Raw genomic sequence first — 22302 nt, forward strand, 5'->3', positions numbered from 1 at the left:
TTTATTTTCTGAAATTTTAGAATGCTAGTGAGTGGAGGAACCTTAAGAACATGGAGTCAAACCAGCATTTTGTAAGAGATATTCTTGACGCACAGAATTAGTTAGTAGCAGAATTAAAACCCAGGTGTTCTTAGTTCACCCTATAGTCTACAGCAGTAATTTTTAAACTTTTAGTTTTCAAATCAATTTAATAGGTTAGGAACAACATTTTAAAATTAGGAAGTAAAAGAGAATAAAATGCATTGTAGTTCTTCCCATGAGGTAAGGGTAAGTATTAATTCATGACATGTGTGAGCATGTGTGTATGTGTGTATTGTGTCATCATCTGAAATGTATAACTTACTGTGGGTTGCATTCAGAAGAGTTTGGGAAACACCGATTTAGAGAGTCACTGTGTTTTGTAAATGTGCGAATCCGCATTGCCAAAAAGGTTCACTGTGGAAAGAAGCAGTAGTTAGTCTTGAGTTCAGTAGCCAAGAGCACATCTTGAGAATTGTTCTTTAATGGACAGAAAACACAGTACTCTAATTAGGTGTATGATCTGGTCTCTTAGTTACTAACCACAGTGGTCCTTGTGGGTTGACACTGAATATAGATCTATTACATTGAACAGATTCGAAGTGCCTTTCAGTAGGTTAAAATAATCAGTGGTCTTCGCTCACCCAGTTAGAAAGCCTAATGTTAAGGGGCTTGTTTATTATGCTCACCTTTGTGGTTTGATCATCGAGTTTGCTGATCTCCCTTAAGTAATATGCTATATCTAGGAAAATCTAATGAAGGGAATGATTCACTGAAATCTCAAAGAGATGTCAGCCATCTTATTGGAAGTGTACGGTGCTATTCATAATGTAGAGGTATTCCACATAGGCCACTGCATGGGTTCTCAATAAAGTGATGATGATACAATACTGTTACTTCCAGCAGCAGCCAAAGCTAATTTACATAGGTTATCCCTGGCTACCCCCTTTATCTTATCTGTGACTTCCTATAGAAAAACACTAATGTGTTTTCTTGTGTGTGTGTGTACTCTGAAGTACATGTCGTTTTGATTTGAGTTGTAATTCTTCTTAAATGAAAGTGTTGGAAATGTGTCATATACAAAAGGCATCTGCAACAAAGCTATCAAGTGACTTGCTGGAAAATACTAGAAGAGGAAAACTTTAAAAATGGCGTCCACTCTGAAAATAAATAATACATTGATGTAAGATGTTAAATACATATGGTTTGCCTTCCTCCTCTCTTAATTCCTTTAGCTAATGATAATTGGCATTTAACCTTAATGCTTTTCATGCATATTTCAGAATTGTACGAAACTCAGGGAAATATAGCCACCAGTTCACCTTGGAATGTAAATAATCTACTCAAATTTTAACAACAGCTTTATGGAATCTCCTCATTTCCTTTTGCTTTCTTCATTATCTAAATAATATTTGCTTTTATTCTTATGTCATCATTTTTCACTTTATTTTTATTTTGAGCTTTAATATTGTTATAAAATTTTAAGTGATTTTCCAATAATGTTTAATAATCAATAATATTTAATAATCAATAATGTTTAACAATTTAGAGTTGTTTTAATTTTTAGTAAATTGTTATTAAAACTGTGCTGAACATTTCAATTTGATCTATTCCTCGTGAAGATTATCTTTGTATAATGTGATTAAAAACCAATCAGTTTTCTCTTCTCTTTTTTCATTAAGTGAAAATAATATTTGGGTATATGTTTTTTCCTGTCCATTGGAAATATTGTGTTCTGACTATAGCTTCTTTTGTTAAAAGCTTCCAGTGCACTGGTTCTCACTCTAAGAGGCCTAAGAATGAGGAAGATGAGGAAGTGTTAGCTGCAGTTGATGGGGCAGAGGGCCCCACTCCTGACCCAGACCCAGATGAGCTCAAGGACAGTGAAAAGCCAGAAGAAGCAGTGAAACTAACAAACACAGAAGCACCTTCAGAGGAAGAGGCCTCTGCTAGCAGGATGCAGCTGGATCACAATTTATCAGATAATATCAGATTCGCAGGTGAGAAACTAGCTGATTATGTTTCACATATTAGTAATAGGTGATTGTTGATCTGCCTTAAATCTGTGTTTACAAGGGCAGATATGTTACTTTTCCACGTAGCTTAACCAATAAGCTATCTAAAACTATGTGGTAACTCAATCAAAAGGCCAAGGGAGTGTTATGAAAATCAGAAGCACCACTGCTACGGGTAATGGAATTTTGAGACAAGCAGCCAGCAGTGCCTATTTCATTTAATAAAAAAGAGGATTCTAAAATGAAAAAAATTTATTTTCAGTGCAACTCAATTTATAATATACAATACATTTTTTGGAAAGCTTCTCTTGAATTCACATGGAATAGAGAAAACCAATTATAGATAATTCTTTGCAGATTCTGAGCTTCGACTTAATTTTAGGAAGAAAATAAAGATTAAGGTTTTACAGAAGAACAGCAAACATCATTCAGTCCTGTGAAATGTGTATATAGTCCCCTGGCTGTTTCTCTGCACCAAAGCCGTCATCTGTAAATCTCAACTGCTTTGCTTTTCCCTGCTTTTATGGCATATTTCTCTGAAACTGTTTTAATGCTTTGCTTCTTTAATAGTTGTTGGAGATTTTGTCCTTTTCCTAATCGAGCTTGTTGGTAATTCCTGTCGCTCTCTCATACCCCTCATCTACTGTATCCTTCAACTGTGGGACTCTCCCCAATCCAGCCACCCCCTTGCTTCCTCTTTGTTCAAGGCACGTTATCTCTTGTCTGGACTGCTGCAGAAATTACTTCCTTCTTGTCTTGCCTGTGTCCACTCTAGTCACCCCTACTAGTCAGTTCTCCATGTGGCAGTCATAGTGATCCATTTAAAAGACGTGGTTTGTTTTGTCCCTCCCATCTTCTTGCTCTTATTGCACTCAGAGTAAAAGAAAAAGTCCTGATCATTGCCCTAGTTAATCGGATCCTTGGCTGCTTCTCTATTCTTACTACCTTTTGCTCTTGAAATACCTATGTTAATAGAGTTTAAATCATAGACATTTTTTTTTCACTGAGTTTATATTTAATTGGAGAGCTAGACAAATAAATATATAATTCCTATCTAGTGTGCTGAGTGCCACTAGTAGCGATGGCATAGGGTATTCCTGGAATACCAAGGAAAGACCTGAAATAGACAGGAGGCTGGACTGGCAGGGTTTCTTGGAGTAGGTGGTATCTGAATTGACTTGTGATGAACACATGGAAAATAGAAAGTAAAGAAGGTAGGGAAGGGAATAGCAAGCAGTACAGAGACAGTTACGCGGTGCATACGGATATTTCTTTATAGTCTCTCGCCGTAGTTTTTTGTTGTTGTTGTTGTTTTTAATCACACCAGGTTAAATTAACTACTTTACAAATTACTGGGTAGTTTAAGCTAAGGGTACCCAGGTTTATTATTTGTGTCACTGCCTGGTCTCTTGCGTTTGGACTTCCAGGTTTTGAGACCTGGCAGAGCATTTAATAGAGGACTTGGCTAGGTGCAGCATCCGAGCTACTATGTGATAGGTGAAATGATGCTTGTGTGTGTGCACGTGTGCGTGTATGTGTAAGGAAGGGAGGAGGGCGAATAGAGATGGCTGTAGGAGAGAAGTGCATGTGATATTTTTCTCCTTTCATATGCTGTCATTGTATGATGCAGGATTAGTGTAGGAAATAATTTTTATTCGACCTCACAGTTTTACATGTGGTTTTTCTTTTTTAATATAAATTTATTTTTGGCTGCGTTGGGTCTTCGTTGCTGCGCATGGGTTTTATCTAGTTGCGGCGAGCGGGGGCTACTCTTTGTTGCGGTGCACGGGCTTCTCATTGCGGTGGCTTCTCTTCTTGTGGAGCCACGGGCTCTAGGCATGCAGGCTTCAGTAGTTGTGGCTTGTGGGCTCTAGAGCGCAGGCTCAGCAGTTGTGGCTCACAGGCTTAGTTGCTCCATGGCATGTGGGATCTTCCCAGACCAGGGCTCGAACCCGTGTCCCCTGCATCAGCAGGCGGATTCTTAACCACTGCGCCACCAGGGAAGTCCCTACCTGTGTTCTTGAGATACATCCTCTGAGCTGGAATGTTTCGTCAGTAGCATATATTGGAATTAAATTCTTATTTTTAGAAAGATCTCAACTTACTATTGCTTGGGTAATTATTGTTATTGCCCTGGCTTTTGACATTGGTCTGCAGTGGAACCTCTTTTTAAATCCCTTATTTTGTCAGTAAGTATATTATTTTGCCATCTTAACAATTATGAAGGCTGCATGGTGCTTTGGTGACCTTTCCCACTCAGGTCTTCAGTGGAAATTTAGAGGGAAAGTTTGATGGTAGAAATTTAGTTGAGAATAGTTCAACAGTTCTCAGCAATAACATAATGTAAGATTTATTAACAGTCTTTTGTTTTACTCCTCAGGAAACGTCTGCCTAAGCACATCTGTGGCAGAGAAAATCAAAACTGAGGCTGACCAAACCTGTGCCACAATTCCACCTTCAAATCCCAGTGATGCTGACGATTCCATGTCTAGTGGCCATGTTATGTCTAAGGAATCAGAGCCACCCAAGCTTCCATGGCCAAAGTCACCTGAGTCGTGCTCCTCTGTGGTGGAGAGTAACAGTGCTTTGACAGAGGGAGAAGAGAGTGATGTGGAGAGCCATGGGGTAGGCCTTGAACCTGGGGAAGTCCCAGAGGTCCCCAGTGGAGAGAGAAATGGCTTCAAAGTCCCCAGTGTATGTGGCAGTGTCAATTTTTACCATATTTATTATGTTGTCAAGGCACTTTCTGCAAACAGAATGCTGTGCATCCAAATCTTGCTTTAGGGCAGAAATAACATTTCACATTTATGGGTCTTAATCATATTTCTTTCAATGACCGGGAGGTAAGCCTTCTGTGAGGTCTGGCTCACATGGTAATAATTCAGAGAACATGGAACTTTTGGCCACGTATTGGAGCTTAATTTTCTTACTTAAAAATTTTTTCTAACACTAAACTCTTTATTTTGAGATAATTGTAGATTTACATGCAGTGGTAAGAAATAGTATAACAAGGTCTTATGTATCCATTTTGCCCCAATAGTGTCTTCTTTTTTTTTTTTTTTTTTTTTCCAATAGTGTCTTCTTGGAAAACTATAGTAGAATATCACCATGATACTGACATTGATGCAGTCAAGATACAGAGTGGTTCTGTCACCTCCAATAGTAGCTGGAAATAATTTCAGCTGCAGGGCTCTGGCCTCCTTCTGCCAATGCTTAATACCTCTGGGTTGCAGGCTTCCCACAGCCTCTATTTTAAGATTAAGGCTCATCTGGTCATACTTTTCCCTGACTCTTTCCTCATGGACTCTGAATCTAGGACCAGGCTGACCCTTCTGATCCTGCCCACCGCGGGAACCAGGCCTTTGCCTCTTGGAAAACTCAAGATCCCTCTTGATTTCCAGCCTCCCCATTCTAACCCTTTGCATAGGGCCTCCCTGTTTCTCATATGTTCTTGTACGATGTTAATATCATATGCTCTCAGCGTAAACTTTCACTGTAACTTTAAGATTGTGAGTGTATCAGCCAAGCTACGACTACCTGTAGTGATTGTCATAATTTGGTAACCTCTTTTGACCTGCACAACTTGAGAAAGGAGTTCAAGTGGATGAATAAGGGAAGCCTCAAATGTTGGAGCTGATAAATTGTGCCGGCCACTGAACAGACCCACTTCCGGACTGCTCCTGGTCATTTCAACTCATCACAGGCCTTTTGGAGCTTTAGTAGCAAGGGAGAGTAAATAAAGACATCAACTTGGAATACTCTGTTTATAAGTAATTTTAAAATGTCCAATAAAATATAGATGATTTCCTAATTTCACCCAATAACTTTTATCATTTTTATGCATGATTGTCCTACTGAACTATAAAATATTTCTCAGAAGTATCTGAAAAATAGAAAAATGTGATCTAATTTATTTGAAAAGGTTGCTGAGCAATTTGAAAATAGTATTCACATACCAGTAAATAAAATTTACAACTTAATTTCACATAGCGATTGTAGCTGGATAGATATTGGGATTCTAGAATGGTGAATAAGTCACATGCCTGTTTATATTTGGTCAGCTTCTTTAAACTAGAATGGAACGGAAAGTAAGTTTTCTGTTTCCTTGCTTTCAGTGGAGGCAGTTGGATTCTCAGTGTTGTTAACCTTCATCTTTGTCATTTCTCTGAACAAAGCCTGACTGCCTAGGAAAGCAAGTGCTGCTGTTGAGGGCTGAGGGACTTGGTTTGCTCTCATCAGAAACGGCTGTGTGGTATTCTTTTCTCATACCATGGTGTCAGACAGTCCTTCTAAGTAATACAGAGCCATTTCATTTTTGTGTAGTGTGACCAGTGTTTCTTAGTATTGAGCGTAATGCTACGTGTATGCTGGTAGCAGTCAGCTTTAGTCAACCTTCTCAAGAAACATTGAGTTATTTTTTAAACAGCGTCTGTCTATCTGTAACTGGACTCCGTGCTTTTCCTGGAATAAACCAAATGTGTTCAAACCTTACCTGCTATTCCTGCTGTCCAAAATACTCCTCCCCTAGAGAGCTAAATGTACCGCTCCCTCATTGCACTCAAGGCTCCACTCAAATGTCTTCTTGTCAGAAAGGGCTTCTCTGATGACCCCATATAAAATAGCCTTCTCCCCATCTCTTTCCATTCTTTGTCATGCTTTATTGTTTTATTACTATTGCTTAATAATACTTCATAAATATTTATTTTCTACTTGTTTTTTGTCTCTGCTCCCCCACCCCCACCCCCAATCTATATTGCACTCTTTGGAAGCAGGGACCTTCTGTAGCTCACTCTTAGAACAGTGTGGCATGTAGTAAGGGTTTAGTAAATATTTGTTATTGTTGACCAAGTTATAATTCCTCACATTAATTTTTAGCTGTTATAAACTACAGGTAAACCTCACCCTGTATTATACTTTGTGATCCCAGCTTTGATTAGAATGCTCTCACACATTTTCTCATAATTCTGTTTTGGTGTCAGATGTCAGCATAGTTTCTCTCCTTCTGGGCTCTGCTTCTTCAGCTTACTGGGAAATTCCTGAGACTCCTTTCTTTTGCAGTCAAATGTTGATGCAAACCCACTAGTTTCGAACTCTTTCTCTAACCACACCTTTGCCTTTTTTGGGGGGTTGCTGCATGGGCAAGAAAGCTTGTAAGTAGTTTCTGCCTGGAAGATGTCAGGATGCACAGGACTTTTTCCTTTACCTTTGAAAGGAAAATGTAGTCTGGGCAGCTCAGGACAGAAGATTTTACGTAAAATTTAAGTGGTTTCAAGATGACAGTAATGTGCCATATTAAACAACAGCAACAACTTTTGATTTCCTGTTTGATCCTCAGAGAAGTGGCAATTCATTTTTGAATGGAAGGAAGAGTACAGGCTCACCTTGGCAGTATTTCCTCCTGTGTGAGGATAGAAAGCAAAATAATCTGCCACATAGTCACACATGACCAAATGCCATGGTCCTATTTTGTTATGAATATATAATCCTAAATTTAAATTAGTTTTAAAGAACTTTTGAAAACTAGCTAACTGCTGAGTTTATTGTAGGTTTGAGAAGCGTACCCTGCACTACAGATAGTGTTTGTTTTTTTTTTTAATATTTAGGTATCTATTTCGGCTGTACCTGTTTTAGTTGCAGCATGCGGGATCTTCATTGTGGCATGAGGACTCCTTAGTTGCAGCATGCGGGATCTTCATTGTGGCATGAGGACTCCTTAGTTGCAGCATGCGGGATCCAGTTCCCCAACCAGGGATTGAGCCTGGGCCCCCTGCATTGGGAGTGTAGAGTCTTACCCACTGCACAACCAGGGAAGTCCCCAGATAGTGTTTTTTTTTTTTTTTTTTTTAATTTGTATTTAGTTTTTGGCTGTGTTGGGTCTTCATTGCTGCGTGCGGACTTTCTCTCATTGCTGCGTTGTGGTGAGTGAGGGCTACTCTTCGTTGTGGTGCATGGGCTTCTCACTGCTGTGGCTTCTCTTGCTGCAGAGCACAGGCTCTAGGCACGTGAGCTTCAGTAGTTGCAGCATGCAGGCTCAGTAGTCGTGGCTCACGGGCTTAGTTGCTCTGTGGCATGTGAGATCTTCCCGGACCAGGGCTCGAACCTGTGTCCCCTGCACTGGCAGGCCGATTCTTACCCACTGTGCCACCAGGGAAGTCCCTCCAGATAGCATTTTAATATGAAGTGGAAGAATAGTTAACTGACTTCCTTGTCAATAAAATTATTAATAGAATGGGTTCCTATTTCTTTTGACTTGTAGGTTTAAATTTCATTAACGAAGTGTTAATTCCTCAGCAGGTGAATAAGAGTTCTTAATAATTAACTTGTTGTAAATCATCATAACCGTAGTTTTTTGTTTTAAAACAAGTTTTTAACGGTGGCTGTTTCTCCCCTATTTGTGTTCTGTAACCAGAGAATAGAAGGAGAAACCAAAACTGCTAAAAGTTGGCGCCATCCACTTAGTAAGCCTCCAGCAAGATCCCCAATGACTCTGGTGAAACAGCAGGCAACGAGTGATGAAGGTGAGCTTGTGTTGTTTTCCAGTATTTATTCCGTATAGACTGTATAATACTCAGAATTTATTCTGTCAGTTTGTTGTAACAAACTTTTCTAAAAAATGGCCTGGTAGAGAAGAAATCTCACCAAGTGGCAAATATATACACCATAAGGAGACCATAAGTAATACATAATTTGTTTGGAATTTATATTTTAGGGATACATCCTTGCTTCACATAATCTAGCCATGTTAAAGTCTTCCTTTTTTTATATGATGGGGTAAATTGGTCATTTCTGACATTTGCCTTGAGACCCTCCAGAAGGAGCTGACAATCATTTTTCTCAGGGTATCAAATTATGGAAATAACATGCTTTGTGTTTCTTTGCATTGCCTTTGTTTTTAACTTGAATCCTTTCAATTTATTAACACCATCTGAGTACGAAACTAGATGCCGTACTTCTATATCCTGTTACACCTGGTGTGTCATGAAACAGCCTTTCTCATTAACTAGATTTTACTGATGTGGCTTGGTGTGAAGTAGTTTTATTTACAACCAGTTACTATTCCTAGATGTAACATTTGTCTGTTTGTCTTACCTAGTTGCCCCTTTTACCTCTCTTTTTCCAAAAATGATTTTTGGTGTCTTCAATCATACCTCTGACCAGCTGTTTCTTCCTTGCAAGTGTCTCATAGCATCATAAGGGTCTATTTTATTTCCATCTCTAAAAGGATCAGTTCAAGCAGGTTTTCTGTAAAAAGCCCTTCTTTGAGGTGTTCTCATTCCACTGAGGTGGAAATTGTTAATCAAGTCTGTGAGGATGCTGTCAATGGAATAACTTGAATCTTGGGTTCAGACTTCCATTTAGTTTAAATCCAGTTTATCAGAGTACACATCTTTAGCAGATTTTTTTGAACTTTTATTCACTGTCTTCTTTTATGCCGCATGTTTAGTTAGAAAAAAAGATCCTCAGTGTAGGGATCAGATAATGATAGTAGCAGTCTCTGTAATGCCAATTCAAGGTAGAATTCTGCCTTGAGTAATAAAAGTAATGAAACATATTTGCCTTTATTTCCATATATCATCATGTTCAATTTTTCTTTCTCCAACTTTATCATATGCAGCACAAACCGTTTTCCCCTTAGTGCCAAGATAAAGGACTGTTCTGTATAAAGTAATTAATACTTAATTTACATTACTTATGGATTTTCATTACCCTTCCCCATCATAGCCCCTGACAGCATAGCTTCTTGGAAGGGAATGGGCTATCCTAACACATAAGGAAAACTGCCTTCTCCTATGTCATTATCTTCCTAGGAAGTTTATTTCCATGTGAATCATCGTAAATTGGCCCAGAGTTTCTCCATGGAGAGAAGTTCTGATTTCGATCAGTATAGCTTGCCAAATTTCTAAATGGATTGGTTTAACGAAGACATCTCCAAAGTCTGAGGTTAAATATCTTGCTGAAACACTGATGATTGTAGCTTTTGCAGCAGTCTTGCCCTCTATTTTAATATATTAAGGACTGCTGCGGTCCTCTGGGGATTTTTGAGAATTGAAAGGAAACATCAGAGAATTACAGTGATGGCTAAAGATTTTTACAGACTTCCAAACAGAGAGTGGATAATATTCCATGTCCTGGAGCAAATTACTTATTTATTGGGCATTGAATGTTTTTACCTCAGCCTTCTCCCTCTGTGTCTTGTACATCTAAAAGTGAATGAAAATCATCATTATTATGATTATAATTATGTCATTATTAGACATCATTATTAGAAAGTGACGAAGAGTGGGATTAGTGCTCATTGGGAGCACACAACTCCAAATCTAGCGTCTTTGGGGAATTTCCTACCATAACTACTGGGCTCCTTTTGCACTCGTCTTATAGAAGTAAGTGTGTATGCCAGACAGGAGCATGACTAGATTGGAGCATCTGAGAAATTGCATCTCTAAACAGCAGTGTCCCTTGTTGGTGAATGAGCGTTTCTCTATTCAAGCTGGCATTTGACTCCCTAACAGAAAAGCAGCAGAGGGGAAAGATATTGATCCAGCACCTCTGGGAGCTTATGTAGGAGATAAGAGTTACCTGTAAGCTGCTCTTCTCAAAGGACAGTGCAGTGGCTCTTTGATACTCAAATGGCCAGAAACTGTAGAGATTATTCTAATTGGTGGCAGATCCAGTAATTACAGGATCAGCAAGGATTTCCTGACTCTTAGCCTGTTCTTTCCTGGAAGATTTTCCATACTTAGCAGAAAAACACGAGGGTCTACAGTGGTGGAGCAGAGTGGGGAGATACCTAAGAAATGAATTGATGTTTCAGAGTATATAGCATTTTTACATAAAAACTAATATCTAATTCATTCTTTTTAGGAGGATGAAAAACTCTCTCAAATGTATACTACATATTATTATTATAAATTTATTTATTTTTGGCTGTGTTGGGTCTTCATTGCTGCATGTGGGTTTTCTCTAGTTGCGGTGAGCAGGGGCTTCTCATTGCAATGGCTTCTCTTGTTGTGGAGCACGGGCTCTAGGAACACAGGCTTCAGTAGTTGTGGCATGTGGGCTCAGTAGTTGTGGCACACGGGCTCAGTTGCTCCACGGCATGTAGGATCTTCCCAGACCAGGGCTCGAACCTGTGTCCCCTGAATTGGCAGGGGGATTCTTAACCACTGCACCAACAGGGAAGTCCCTGCATATTCATTATTTGTAGTTTAAAAGAAATTACTAATCTGTCTCTGGTTTTCTTTTAACTGAAGTGTTTTTCAGTTCCCTTTCCCCTTAAGTCAGGCAGCTGCACTGCCTGATCAAGGTGATCCTGAAGCATGGATTAATATTCTGTATATTTTTCTGTTTTTGAAGCTAATTATACAATGTTGAATTGAAACAGACTTGAAAGAGAAGTGCTTGGGTGTTTTGAAACATTCTGGATATGTATCCATTCTCCTCTTGTGATGTGTCACTATAACAGCATGTTCCCCTTCTCCGATTTCAGAGCTTTGTGGTTGAGTGTCTATAGGGAAGGGGGTGTGTATGCAGCACGGGTGAGACAGGGAGGCTCTGAGAATAACATCTTGCTGGCCTCAGAAGGCCCTGAGTGTGAGAGAATGGACCCTGGCCGGGCAGGAAGCTCAGAAATCCGCCATAGTAATTCTTTTTTTTTTTGCGGTACGCGGGCCTCTCACTGTTGTGGCCTCTCCCGTCGCGGAGCACAGGCTCCGGACGCGCAGACTCAGCAGCCATGGCTCATGGGCCCAGCCGCTCCGCGGCATGTGGGATCTTCCCGGACCGGGGCACGAACCCATGTCCCCTGCATCGGCAGGCGGACTCTCAACCACTGCACCACCAGGGAAGCCCAGTAATTCTTTTTCTTTGGTTGCCGAAGATGTCTGCCCAAAGGCTCTCACATATTTCCCTTAATATTACAGATTCGATTGAGGATAAGTGACTTTAAGGCTGTTCATGATCCAGTACCAGCTTCTCTCTGCAGCTTCATTTCCCTCAACTACCCAACGTGAATCCTTTCCATCCATTCAGACAGTTGTTTGTTTTTTCTCCTGAGTATGTCTGCTGCTTTATGCTTTCATGCTTTCCCTGTGATGCACCTTTCCATCTTGGGACTCTCACCTACTTCTCACCATTTACCCGTCCTTCCTCTTACTTCTCCTCTACTGTCCTATTCCATCTATACTTAGCTCTAGCATATCACTCGTCATCTTACGCTGTGCTTCAGTATTTTTCTCTGTGTCTGTCTCCTCGCTCTCACTCCTTTTGTCTCCCCACTCCAAGTCCAAGGTCAGTCTGTGGTTTAACTCACCTGTGGATCCAAAAGCAGGAAGTCCTTAGTGATTAATAACCTTGAAATTAGCCATTAAAAAAGATAATGAAATACTTTTTTTTTTTTTTTTTTTTGGCGGTACGCGGGCCTCTCACTGTTGTGGCCTCTCCTGTTGCGGATCACAGGCTCCGGACGCACAGGCTCAGCGGCCATGTGGCTCACGGGCCTAACCGCTCCGCGGCATGTGGGATCTTCCCGGACCGGGGCACGAACCCGTGTCCCCTGCATCGGCAGGCAGACTCTAAACCACTGCGCCACTAGGGAAGCCCGTGAAATACTTTGATATAACGTATGCTGTCATATTAAAAGGAAAACCAAAATTCTTGTCCAGGAAGTATTCTCTCTGTATATACGTGTATAGAAGAACATATGGTTTTAATTAGCTGTAGATATAATATGTCACCTAACTCAGTTTTGTATCCTGAATGTGTTGGAATCCTCTTTCTACTGTGCCAGATCCTAGCTACTCAAAGTTAATATGAAGCTGACGTGTTGCAGATGTGGCCAGTGCTTTGGAGACCTGAGGGCCCCCAGAGTAACGATCGGGATAGTTGCTTAGCTAGCACCTGGGTGTGTATGTAGGAGTGTGTGTGTGTGTGTGTGTGTGTGTGTGTGCACGCGTGTATGCACGCACGCATGTGCGTGTGTATGTGTATTTCCTTCCCAGTTTGAAGGCATTCGTATTCAAAAATTTCTCACTAATGTATGCTTTTTCTGACTAGTTTTCATTAGCAGCAGTTTGTGCTGACACAAACTCAGGACTTTTCCTGAACTGACCTTAGGCTAATAGACATTGTACATTGACATCCATATTCTGAACATGCATTTTATCCATCCCCCTGCCTTGCCCTTTATGGTTCATTGTTTGGTCTTTAACTTCTCCTGCACACATATGTGCGTTTTTTAAAATTGAAGTATAGTTGATTTACAGTGTTTCAGGTGTCATGTATGTGTTTGTTTCCCACCTAAAATTTTTTTTTTTAACTGCATTTGTTTCCGGTATAAATTTTCCAACTTTTCCTACTATTGACTTACGGTATCTTCACTGCTTTTGTACTTAACTGTGCACATAACCCCCTTGGTGAAGTGATAAGCTTAATGTTGTTTCTAAAGCAACTGTAAAGGAGAATCCCTGCAAACACACAGGAGACCTCATGAACGTGGCAGTGGCTGACGCAGTGATACTCTACTCAGTGATTCCCGTGGTTGTTGGTGTCAATTTGAGTTGACATACTAATGCTGTCTGTGGAGTTTTGCTGGAGACTTAGAAAGTTAAGTTGAAAGTTTATAAGAAAATGTACAAGATTGTTATCAGGTGATTTTAGTTCTCTTTTCTTTGCTGATGACTTTTCAAACTTTTTGTAATAAATACATTTCTCTTATATTTGGGCAAAAAAATATTTTAGAGAGACAGAGTATGGATGTGATGTACTGGATTACCAGATAATCCTCCAGTTACAAAAGAATCAGAAAAATGATTGATGAATAAAACAATCAACCTTTATACATGCATGGAGAGGCAAAAGTAACATAAAGGGTCTTATTTCTCCATGTCTGTGATCATGGTCAGCCAGCTGCAGTGCTCCATTAGCTGCATGACCCTCCATGCTTTGGCTCTGTGCTTACCAAGTGAAGATTGTAGCAGCCTCTGCCACATGGAGCTCTTAGGAGGGTTAAAAGACTATGTGTAAGACACTCAGAACAGTGTCTGGCACATAATGAATGTTTGTTGTCTGTGTTGTGACATGAGGAGCAGGAATAGGGTGATAGCTGAGCTCTCGAGTAATGAGGGAAATCCAGAGGGGATTCACGGCGAGATGACATTCAGGTGGGTGGGAGAGAGTGAATGTCGTGCTGTTTGGAGGAAATATGCCGGGACTAGGGTGGGGGCTGGGAAATCAGAGCTAAGACCTCATAGGATCCCCCAGACTCATAAAGCGGGACTCCTGAAAGCCTAAGCCCTTAGTTAAGGGTGTGCTAGGGAAAAACTAAAGACCTAAATGGACCATAGGCCCAGGCAGAGGCCAAGAGGTCCCCCTGCTGGGTCTCAGCTTGGGTGGGGAAAGAGGATAGGATAAGAGAAAGTCACCCTAACAATTCTTAACCTTAGGGCTGCCGTCACATTTATGCCTCTTATTCCAATCAGAAATTTAAAGTAAAAGTGCCTCCAGGGCATCTAGCAGAAGCAATTGCAAAATCTTTTGAACCCACCTGAATAGGAGTTTAGTTGACTAAAAGACAATAGACGCTGACTGAAGTCCTGGCCTTCGTCCCTTACAAGTTTTTCGACTTCTGGCAAACCTTCTCTCTGGCCTCAGTTTCCTTTTGTGTAATATGTGAGCCTTGGTTTTGAGTAATTAGGGCTCCTAACCTACAGGTTCACGAATGGATTTTTGACATTTCAAATACCCTGAAATAATGTGGTGGTGTGTTGAGCTCATCACCCTGGGACCAAATTTTTGCTTGTAACTCTATAATTTTATACGGAAAAATTGAAAGATGCCATTACCCATCTGTACTGTTTACCCAAGTGCAGAGGTGACGCCACCTACACGTTTGAATATTGACAAGATTCAGATTAAAGCGCTGGTTATGGCTCTGATTTTCTTTAATCTGAACTGTCTGGAGAACTCTTTCTAAATCATCAGTTCAGCAAGTGCAGTACTATAATGAGCTGTTAAGGATCTCTTTGAAATTAAAGACAGCTTAGATCCTGATCCTATCTCTGTAATGTCTGCATGCCTTGAGGGTTACATTAAAAGTGTATTTCAGGCAGTGTTACAGCAATTTATTTTTTGGACAGTCTGTCTATATTAATATTATAATTCATTTAGTAATAGATTAAATATTTAAATATAGAGATGGAAGAGGTGGAAATTGCTACATTAATTAGAGATTATTCTTGGAGTTTGGCCATTATGTAACCTATTTAAGCTACATTTTCAGTTATTTTGAAGAATAAAATGTGTACATTTAAGTACATTTAAGCAAGGAAAATCTCAGGAAATCACATCTGACAAAATCTGATTAATTCCTCAATGTTTTTCTCTGTTTCACACTCATTTTGTGGAAACATTCGTGTTTATAATGCAATTGAGGGCTTCCCTGGTGGCGCAGTGGTTGGGAGTCCGCCTGCCGATGCAGGGGACACGGGTTCGTGCCCCGGTCCGGGAAGATCCCACATGCCGCGGGGTGGCTGGGCCTGTGAGCCATGGCTGCTGAGCCTGTGCGTCCGGAGCCTGTGCTCTGCAACGGGAGAGGCCACAACAGTGAGAGGCCCGCGTACCGCAAAGAAAGAAAAAAAAAAGTTATAATGCAACTGAATGATAAATTGGTGCTAAACATGTTTTCCCAAGACTGTTTTCACTTTATTAGAGATTTTTGTTTTCTTCTGGGATTGCCTGATATTTCCTGGGTATTTTCTGAGCTTTACCATGTGTCATTTGGTAACTGTTAGTTCTGTTGGTGCAAAAGCTGGCTTTTGGGCTCTTTGTAATCATCCCTCAAACAAAAGGACATTACTTTGAATTGGCTGTTTCACTTTATCTTTGGCAGACAGATGTTTTGGTGAGTTAATGCCCTCCTGCCCCTGGCATGCTGTAACTCCCTCCTTTCTAAGAGCATTGATATAGGTTTGCCAATCTTCATTTTGTAAAAAAATTTTTATTTCAAAGATTTAAGTGGATATATTGACCAAATATAATAGTGATGTCTTTTATTGATTCAAACTTTAAAAATGTTATTCTAAGTATTAGATTAAATTAAAAATTTGTTTTAATACCAAAAACATTTTTGCCAGATGGTAATGGGCACCTGACTCTGTTTTTGGTTAGCAACCTGACATCTGCCTTCTAGTCTCTCCTTGGCTGTTAATGGCTGTATGGCCTTGGAAAACTAAGTCATGTAACCTTCTAAGGTTTATCATATGTATGATGAAATTGTTGGATTAGTGATCCCAAAGTTTCATTCAGACTCTAAAGGTCTTTAATTCTATCAAAATATAATAGGAAGAAACTATCACAACATTTTAAATCAACTATACTCCCCGCCTCCAAAAAAAAATAAAATAAAATGTAAGGTCCCCAATCCTAATATATATATGTAATAGGAGAGGATACTGTGTAGTCCTCTTGCTTCATGCTAGCCTTTCTTGGAAAAGCAAAATAGTGAAGTATAAGAACATCCCTCATCAACAGTGTTTCCCCTCTGTAAAAAGTCCTTTTCTCTGCCAGTTTTGAAAAACAAATGCTGTTTTATGATCATTGCACGTCATGCTCCAAATGTTATTAATTTTTACATAATGATCTCTTCTTTGTTCCATCAATTCTTATTAGCTTGAGGTAATATTATACTTTCATAATAAGCACGGTTATATTTCTGTCTGTTTAAGCAATAAAACAGCAACTTCAGCAGATTACTAAGCAGATTGGCTTGGAATGTTTGTTGATAGGTCACAACCAGTGTTTTCCTGCATTATGTGGACATAAAACATTAGATGTTGTTGGCACTCAGATTTAATGGATATTTTATCTAGCACTTAGCTTTGTAATAAATGGGCGTTCTCAGTTTAGCTTGATTTTTCTGTTAGCAAAGCCCATTGGAGTCCCAAGGGCATTGACCTTTTCTGCAATACAGGGAATAAAAATAAAAAACACCTTGCCCTTATTATGGAGTGGCTCGGTAAGGGTTTGATTGAATTAGACAAAAATGCGCTAGCTTTTTAACTCATGTTACACGGTTGTTTTCTGTAGTTTTCAGAATCAATCTTGAGACTTTTTTAAAAGTGGTTGGCATGAAGTCTTATGATCAGATGTCTATAAGTGCTGAAAGCATTGGGACTGTAAAATGAGAGTCAAGACTTTGATTTATTTGAATTCATGTGTGCCTTGTTTTACTCTTAAAGTCTTGTAGAAAACATCTGAGGAACCGCTTTTGATATTATAATTGTGTGGTTCATTCCATTCTTTAGGAGAATTAATTATTGTATTAGGTTGAAATGTATGAAATTGCTATTTGATTTTCATATATCTTCATGTATTACTTTACATTTCCTTAAACTTGTACACAGCCCCTTCTCTCTGGAGACAAAGATGTCTTACCCTATAGGCCATTGAATTATCCTGTGTTTTGTACTACATTTTAGGCATTTTTAGTTCTATCTTTTGTTTGGCTGTGAAACTATGAATATCGAGAATAAGCATGCAATTTGCAAAGTTAATGTAGCTTTTAAAATTTAATTTTATAATTACTTTATGGTCTTCATTTTCTTTGTTTTGTCTCTGACTATTGAAAACTTAGCTCTGGGCTGGCAGTGTTTTTTGTAGGCTGACATTTGGGGACCATTGTCATGGATTTTAGGAAAAAACTTTTTACTTCTGGGAGGGTTGTTAAGTAATATGTGTAAGGCTCCCAAATAGTGAGTGGTTAGGAAGTGGCTCACTTTATCATCATTTAAATTCGATATAGTATTGTTTTATTCTTTTTTCTGATTCTTAGTTTCCCAGTTTTAGGGAAGTGATGAGGTGACATTTTTTTATACATACCACATGGACCTCTAAATTCTACATTGTTTTACTGTTCATGTTTGGTTTTGTTTTGTTATGGGGAGACATTTTCAAGATTGAAAAGTGTAGGGATTTTTGTTTTGCTAATAAAAAAGTAGAAACCAAAGGAGAAAAGGTTTGTGATGATATATGAACATATTTGAATATTACTCAAATATTTCTATAGTTGTTAAGGTCTTTTCTTGAGGAATCATACTTTATGATGCCTTTAAATGAGTTAGCCGAGGATCTGGGGTAAGACTCTTCTTGGGAGAAAACAGTGAGTACAAAGGCCCCAAAGGAAGGCAGTTAGTGTGGCATGTTTGAAGAACGGCAAGAAGGACCCCTGATGGCTTTGGATGTGGATCAACAGAATGAACGTTTGCTGCCTTGTCCTCTTCTTATTTCTGTACATCCTCTCGTGTAGTCCACACCCTTGTTTCTCTAGTAGTTGTCATTGTGGTTGCTCTGCATGAAGTTCTCTGTCTCCTTAGCAGCCGTTTTGTGTGATCTGCCAAGTGACACCTCTGTTAGTTCTTGGGTCAAAGTGTCTAAGGGTCCTGCTGTCCTTTACACAGATGACCAGAGCTGGCTCTTAGCTAAGAGGAGCATTTTTTTTTTTTTTTTTCTTGCAGGTAAAGTGCAACATACCAGTTGTTCTTTGCTTGGAGATCTTGTTTTGGCCATTTTAATATAGAGGCTGTTAATGAAATACTTTAAGAAACTGAAGTGTTCTTCCATGGGAAGTTTTGAACTCCTTGAAGGCAAGGGACTGTTGATTTTTGTTTCTTATCTCCAGCATCAGTCATATTGCCCAGTACACAATGAGTTTCATATGCTGTCTTTCACCTATCTTTGATTTGATTCTCAGAATAACTTCCTTTTAGTGCCATGTTGTCAGCTAGTTTTCCAAAGATATGCCAGCTTTTCTTTTTTAACATCTTTATTGGAGTATAATTGCTTTACAATGGTGTGTTAGTTTCTGCTTTATATCAGAGTGATTCAGCTATACATATACATACATCCCCATATCTCCTCCCTCTTGCATCTCCCTCCCACCGTCCCTATCCCACCCCTCTAGGTGGTCACAAAGCACCGAGCTGATCTCCCTGTGCTATGCAGCTGCTTCCCACTAGCTATCTATCTTACATTTGGTAGTGTATATATGTCCATGCCACTCTCTCACTTTGTCACAGCTTCCCCTTCCCCATATCCTCAAGTCCATTCTCTACATCTGCGTCTTTATTCCTGTCCTGCCTCTAGGTTCTTCAGAACCATTTTTTCTTTTTCTAGATTCCATATATATGTGTTAACATACGGTATTTGTTTTTCTCTTTCTGACTTAGTTCACTCTGTATGAGAGACTCTAGGTCCATCCACCTCACTACAAATAACTCAATTTCATTTCTTTTTATGGCTGAGAAATATTCCATTGTATATATGTGCCATGTCTTCTTTATCCATTTTTCTGTTGATGGACACTTAGGTTGCTTCCATGTCCTGGCTATTGTAAATAGAGCTGCAATGAACATTGTGGTACATGACTCTTTTTGAATTATGGTTTTCTCAGGGTATATGCCCAGTAGTGGGATTGCTGGGTCATATGGTAGTTCTAGTTTTCGTTTTTTAAGGAACCTCCATACTGTTCTCCATAGTGGCTGTATCAATTTACATTCCCACCAACAGTGCAAGAGCGTTCCCTTTTCTCCAAACGCTCTCCAGCATTTATTGTTTGTAGATTTTTTGATGATAGCCATTCTGACTGGTGTGAGGTGATACCTCATTGTAGTTTTGATTTGCATTTCTCTAATGATTAGTGATGTTGAGCATCCTTTCATGTGTTTGTGGGCAACCTGTATATCTTCTTTGGAGAAATGTCTGGGTAGGTCTTCTGCCCGTTTTTCGATTGGGTTGTTTGTTTTTTTGATATTGAGCTACATGAGCTGCTTGTAAATTTTGGAGATTAATCCTTTGTCAGTTGCTTCCTTTGCAAATATTTTCTCCCATTCTCACGGCTGTCTTTCCGCCTTGTTTATTTTTCCTTTGCTGTGCAAAAGCTTTTAAGTTTCATTAGGTCCCATTTGTTTATTTTTGTTTTTATTTCCATTTCTCTAGGAGGTGTGTCAAAAAGGATCTTGCTGTGATTTATGTCATAGAAGGGCACATTCTTTTGAACACTTCTGGAAAAGTTATTAATCTTTTTATTATCATAAATATACTCAGTGATGTTTTTGACTGAATGGGAGAATAAAGGCCTTTTTTTTTCCCAAAAGGATAAATCTTGAAATATTTTTATATAGGAGATAACTGGGTGTCTGTCTAGATTGGCTCCTTCTGTTCCAGCCTGTCTTGTCATGTTAAAAGTTTAGTGTTCAGGGCATACATTTTAAGTAATTTTCTGGATGATCTTTGAAGAGATTTGCTGGAGACCCTGCAGGTTATGCTGGAGACCCAGAAGGGAAAGAATCATCATCTGTTGAAGCCCTAGGTCTGTCTTACTAATGAATAGCAGCTGTACGGCTGGTAGCTCGTGTACTCATTTGGCAGATGAAGGAATTGAGGTTTAGAATTATAACCAAACATTAAGACCACATAGATTACATGAATGAATCATTGTTTTAATTTATTCTAATAGGTTTGGATCAGAGCTCTACTCTTGTAACCATGCTTACCTCAAAATAGTTGAATAACCATTGTTCTAGGCCACGGGAAGTCAGGCCTTTTATAACATTTGTTTCCTAATTTATTACTTTAACTGTATAATGTTTGTTATAGATTTAATCTTGTGATCACTTAAACAAATATTTTTAAGTATTAGTTTCACTGTTTACTAGTTGCCCTCTTTAAAAACTTATATATGTTTTTATATGACGAGCAGTGTAAATTGTTTTATGTAGAAAGTAAAAAAATAAACCCTTAATCATTAAAGTTAACAGTGTACATCTATAAAAATCCCTGGGATCATGTCTTAGTGAGGCCCCCACCACGCCTTGGGAAGTGTTATTAATTGAGGGGGGAAAGTTGCTCTCTAAACAATGGGGTATGCCTCTAGATTAGTATAAGTAGAAGTCTCAAGAAGGTTCTCTGAACATCTTAAGATTCTCAAGTGAATGGCAGCAAGCCTGACTTTCTTTTCATAGCCAGAAAGTTTTCTGAATTCCCTGAGCTCCCACTTTTCTAGGGACCTCCTCCTCCTTCTCTTCATATGCTCTTCAGGATTGACTCTTTCCCCTGCAGTATGTTTGTTGCTGCTCTGGAGTCTCTGGGGTCAGCATGGGATGTACTGCTGACTTGCAGACTTTATAGTGATGTATGGACAGGACACATTTCTAGTTGTCCCTTTGAGACTGATCTTTTGAGAAACAGCATTGTTTATGGTCGTGAGGAGACGGCGGGTCCTACAAGCGAGGGTACTTCTGACAGCAATGGTGTGGCTTACTTTTCCCAGGAGCCAACTGGTGTCCTACAGTTTAGTTTCTTTCTTACACTAATGACTCAGCGTTAGCACAGCCCCTGCAGGTTAAGGACTCAGTCCAGTCTCACCAGTTGTCCCCACTTCAGATGCCAATTTCAAGTCCTTACACCTGACCATTGGGCTATAAAGTCTGGGGATTCCCTACAGTTCCCTCCTCAGGTTTGATAATTTGCTAGAATGGTTCAGGGAAGTCAGGAAAACACTTCTTACATTTACTGGTTTATAACTCAGGAACAGCCAAAAAGAAGGGATGCACAGGGCAAGGTATGAGGTGGGGGTAGATGTGTGAAGAACTTTCATGCCCTTTGCAGGTACATTACCCTCTCGATCCCAGAACCCTGTCATTTAGGGTTTCTGTGGAGGCCCCGTCGTGGCTACACGATTGATTAAATCACTGTCTATTTGGTGATTGACTCAATCTCCAACCTCTCTCCCTTCCCCTGACGTCAGAGGTGGGGCTGAAGTGCTAACCCTCTACTCATGCATTGACTTTGTATTCATGCCTTGGTCTTTCTGGTGACCAGCCCCAATCCTGAAGCTATCTAGGCGCCCCCAGCCACTGGTCGTCTCATTAGCTGACAAAAGACACTTTTCAGTTCTACGATTCCAAGGGTCTTAGAAGCTCTTGTGTCGGGAACTAGGGACTAAGACCAAATATTAATATTTTAACCAATGATGTTCCTCTCACCCATATCATTCAGGAAATTCCAAGGGTTTTAGAAGTTCTGTGCCAGAAACCAGGAAAAGACCAAATAAATGTTTCTTTTTATGTGACAATATCATAGCGAGTATGATTTAAATAGCAAGCTGGGAGGATCATGTTGGAGAAGTATTTAAAATACATTGGAGGGACCTCCCTGGTGGTCCAGCAGTAAAGAATCTACCTTCCAATGCAGGGGACGCAGGTTCGATCCCTGATCA

At 39.6% G+C, this 22302-nt stretch overlaps 1 protein-coding gene across 3 annotated transcripts in view; it reads left to right on the forward strand.

Annotated features, from left to right (window-relative positions):
* KDM4C (lysine demethylase 4C) overlaps positions 1–22302 on the forward strand; it is a 400986-nt gene that overhangs the window by 211961 nt on the left and 166723 nt on the right. For 2 of the 3 annotated variants that reach the window (XM_024734254.1, XM_024734252.1), the window contains exons 10-12: positions 1780–2018; positions 4414–4727; positions 8443–8551. In XM_024734254.1, coding sequence (XP_024590022.1) covers positions 1780–2018; positions 4414–4727; positions 8443–8551 — 662 coding nt within the window. The remainder of the gene's footprint in view (positions 1–1779; positions 2019–4413; positions 4728–8442; positions 8552–22302) is intronic. The other variant, XM_024734253.1, reaches the window with a different exon arrangement.

The sequence above is a fragment of the Neophocaena asiaeorientalis genome, unplaced genomic scaffold, assembly GCF_003031525.2.
Source record: "Neophocaena asiaeorientalis asiaeorientalis breed wild unplaced genomic scaffold, Neophocaena_asiaeorientalis_V1.1 scaffold256, whole genome shotgun sequence".
NCBI classification, from domain to species: Eukaryota; Metazoa; Chordata; class Mammalia; order Artiodactyla; family Phocoenidae; genus Neophocaena; species Neophocaena asiaeorientalis.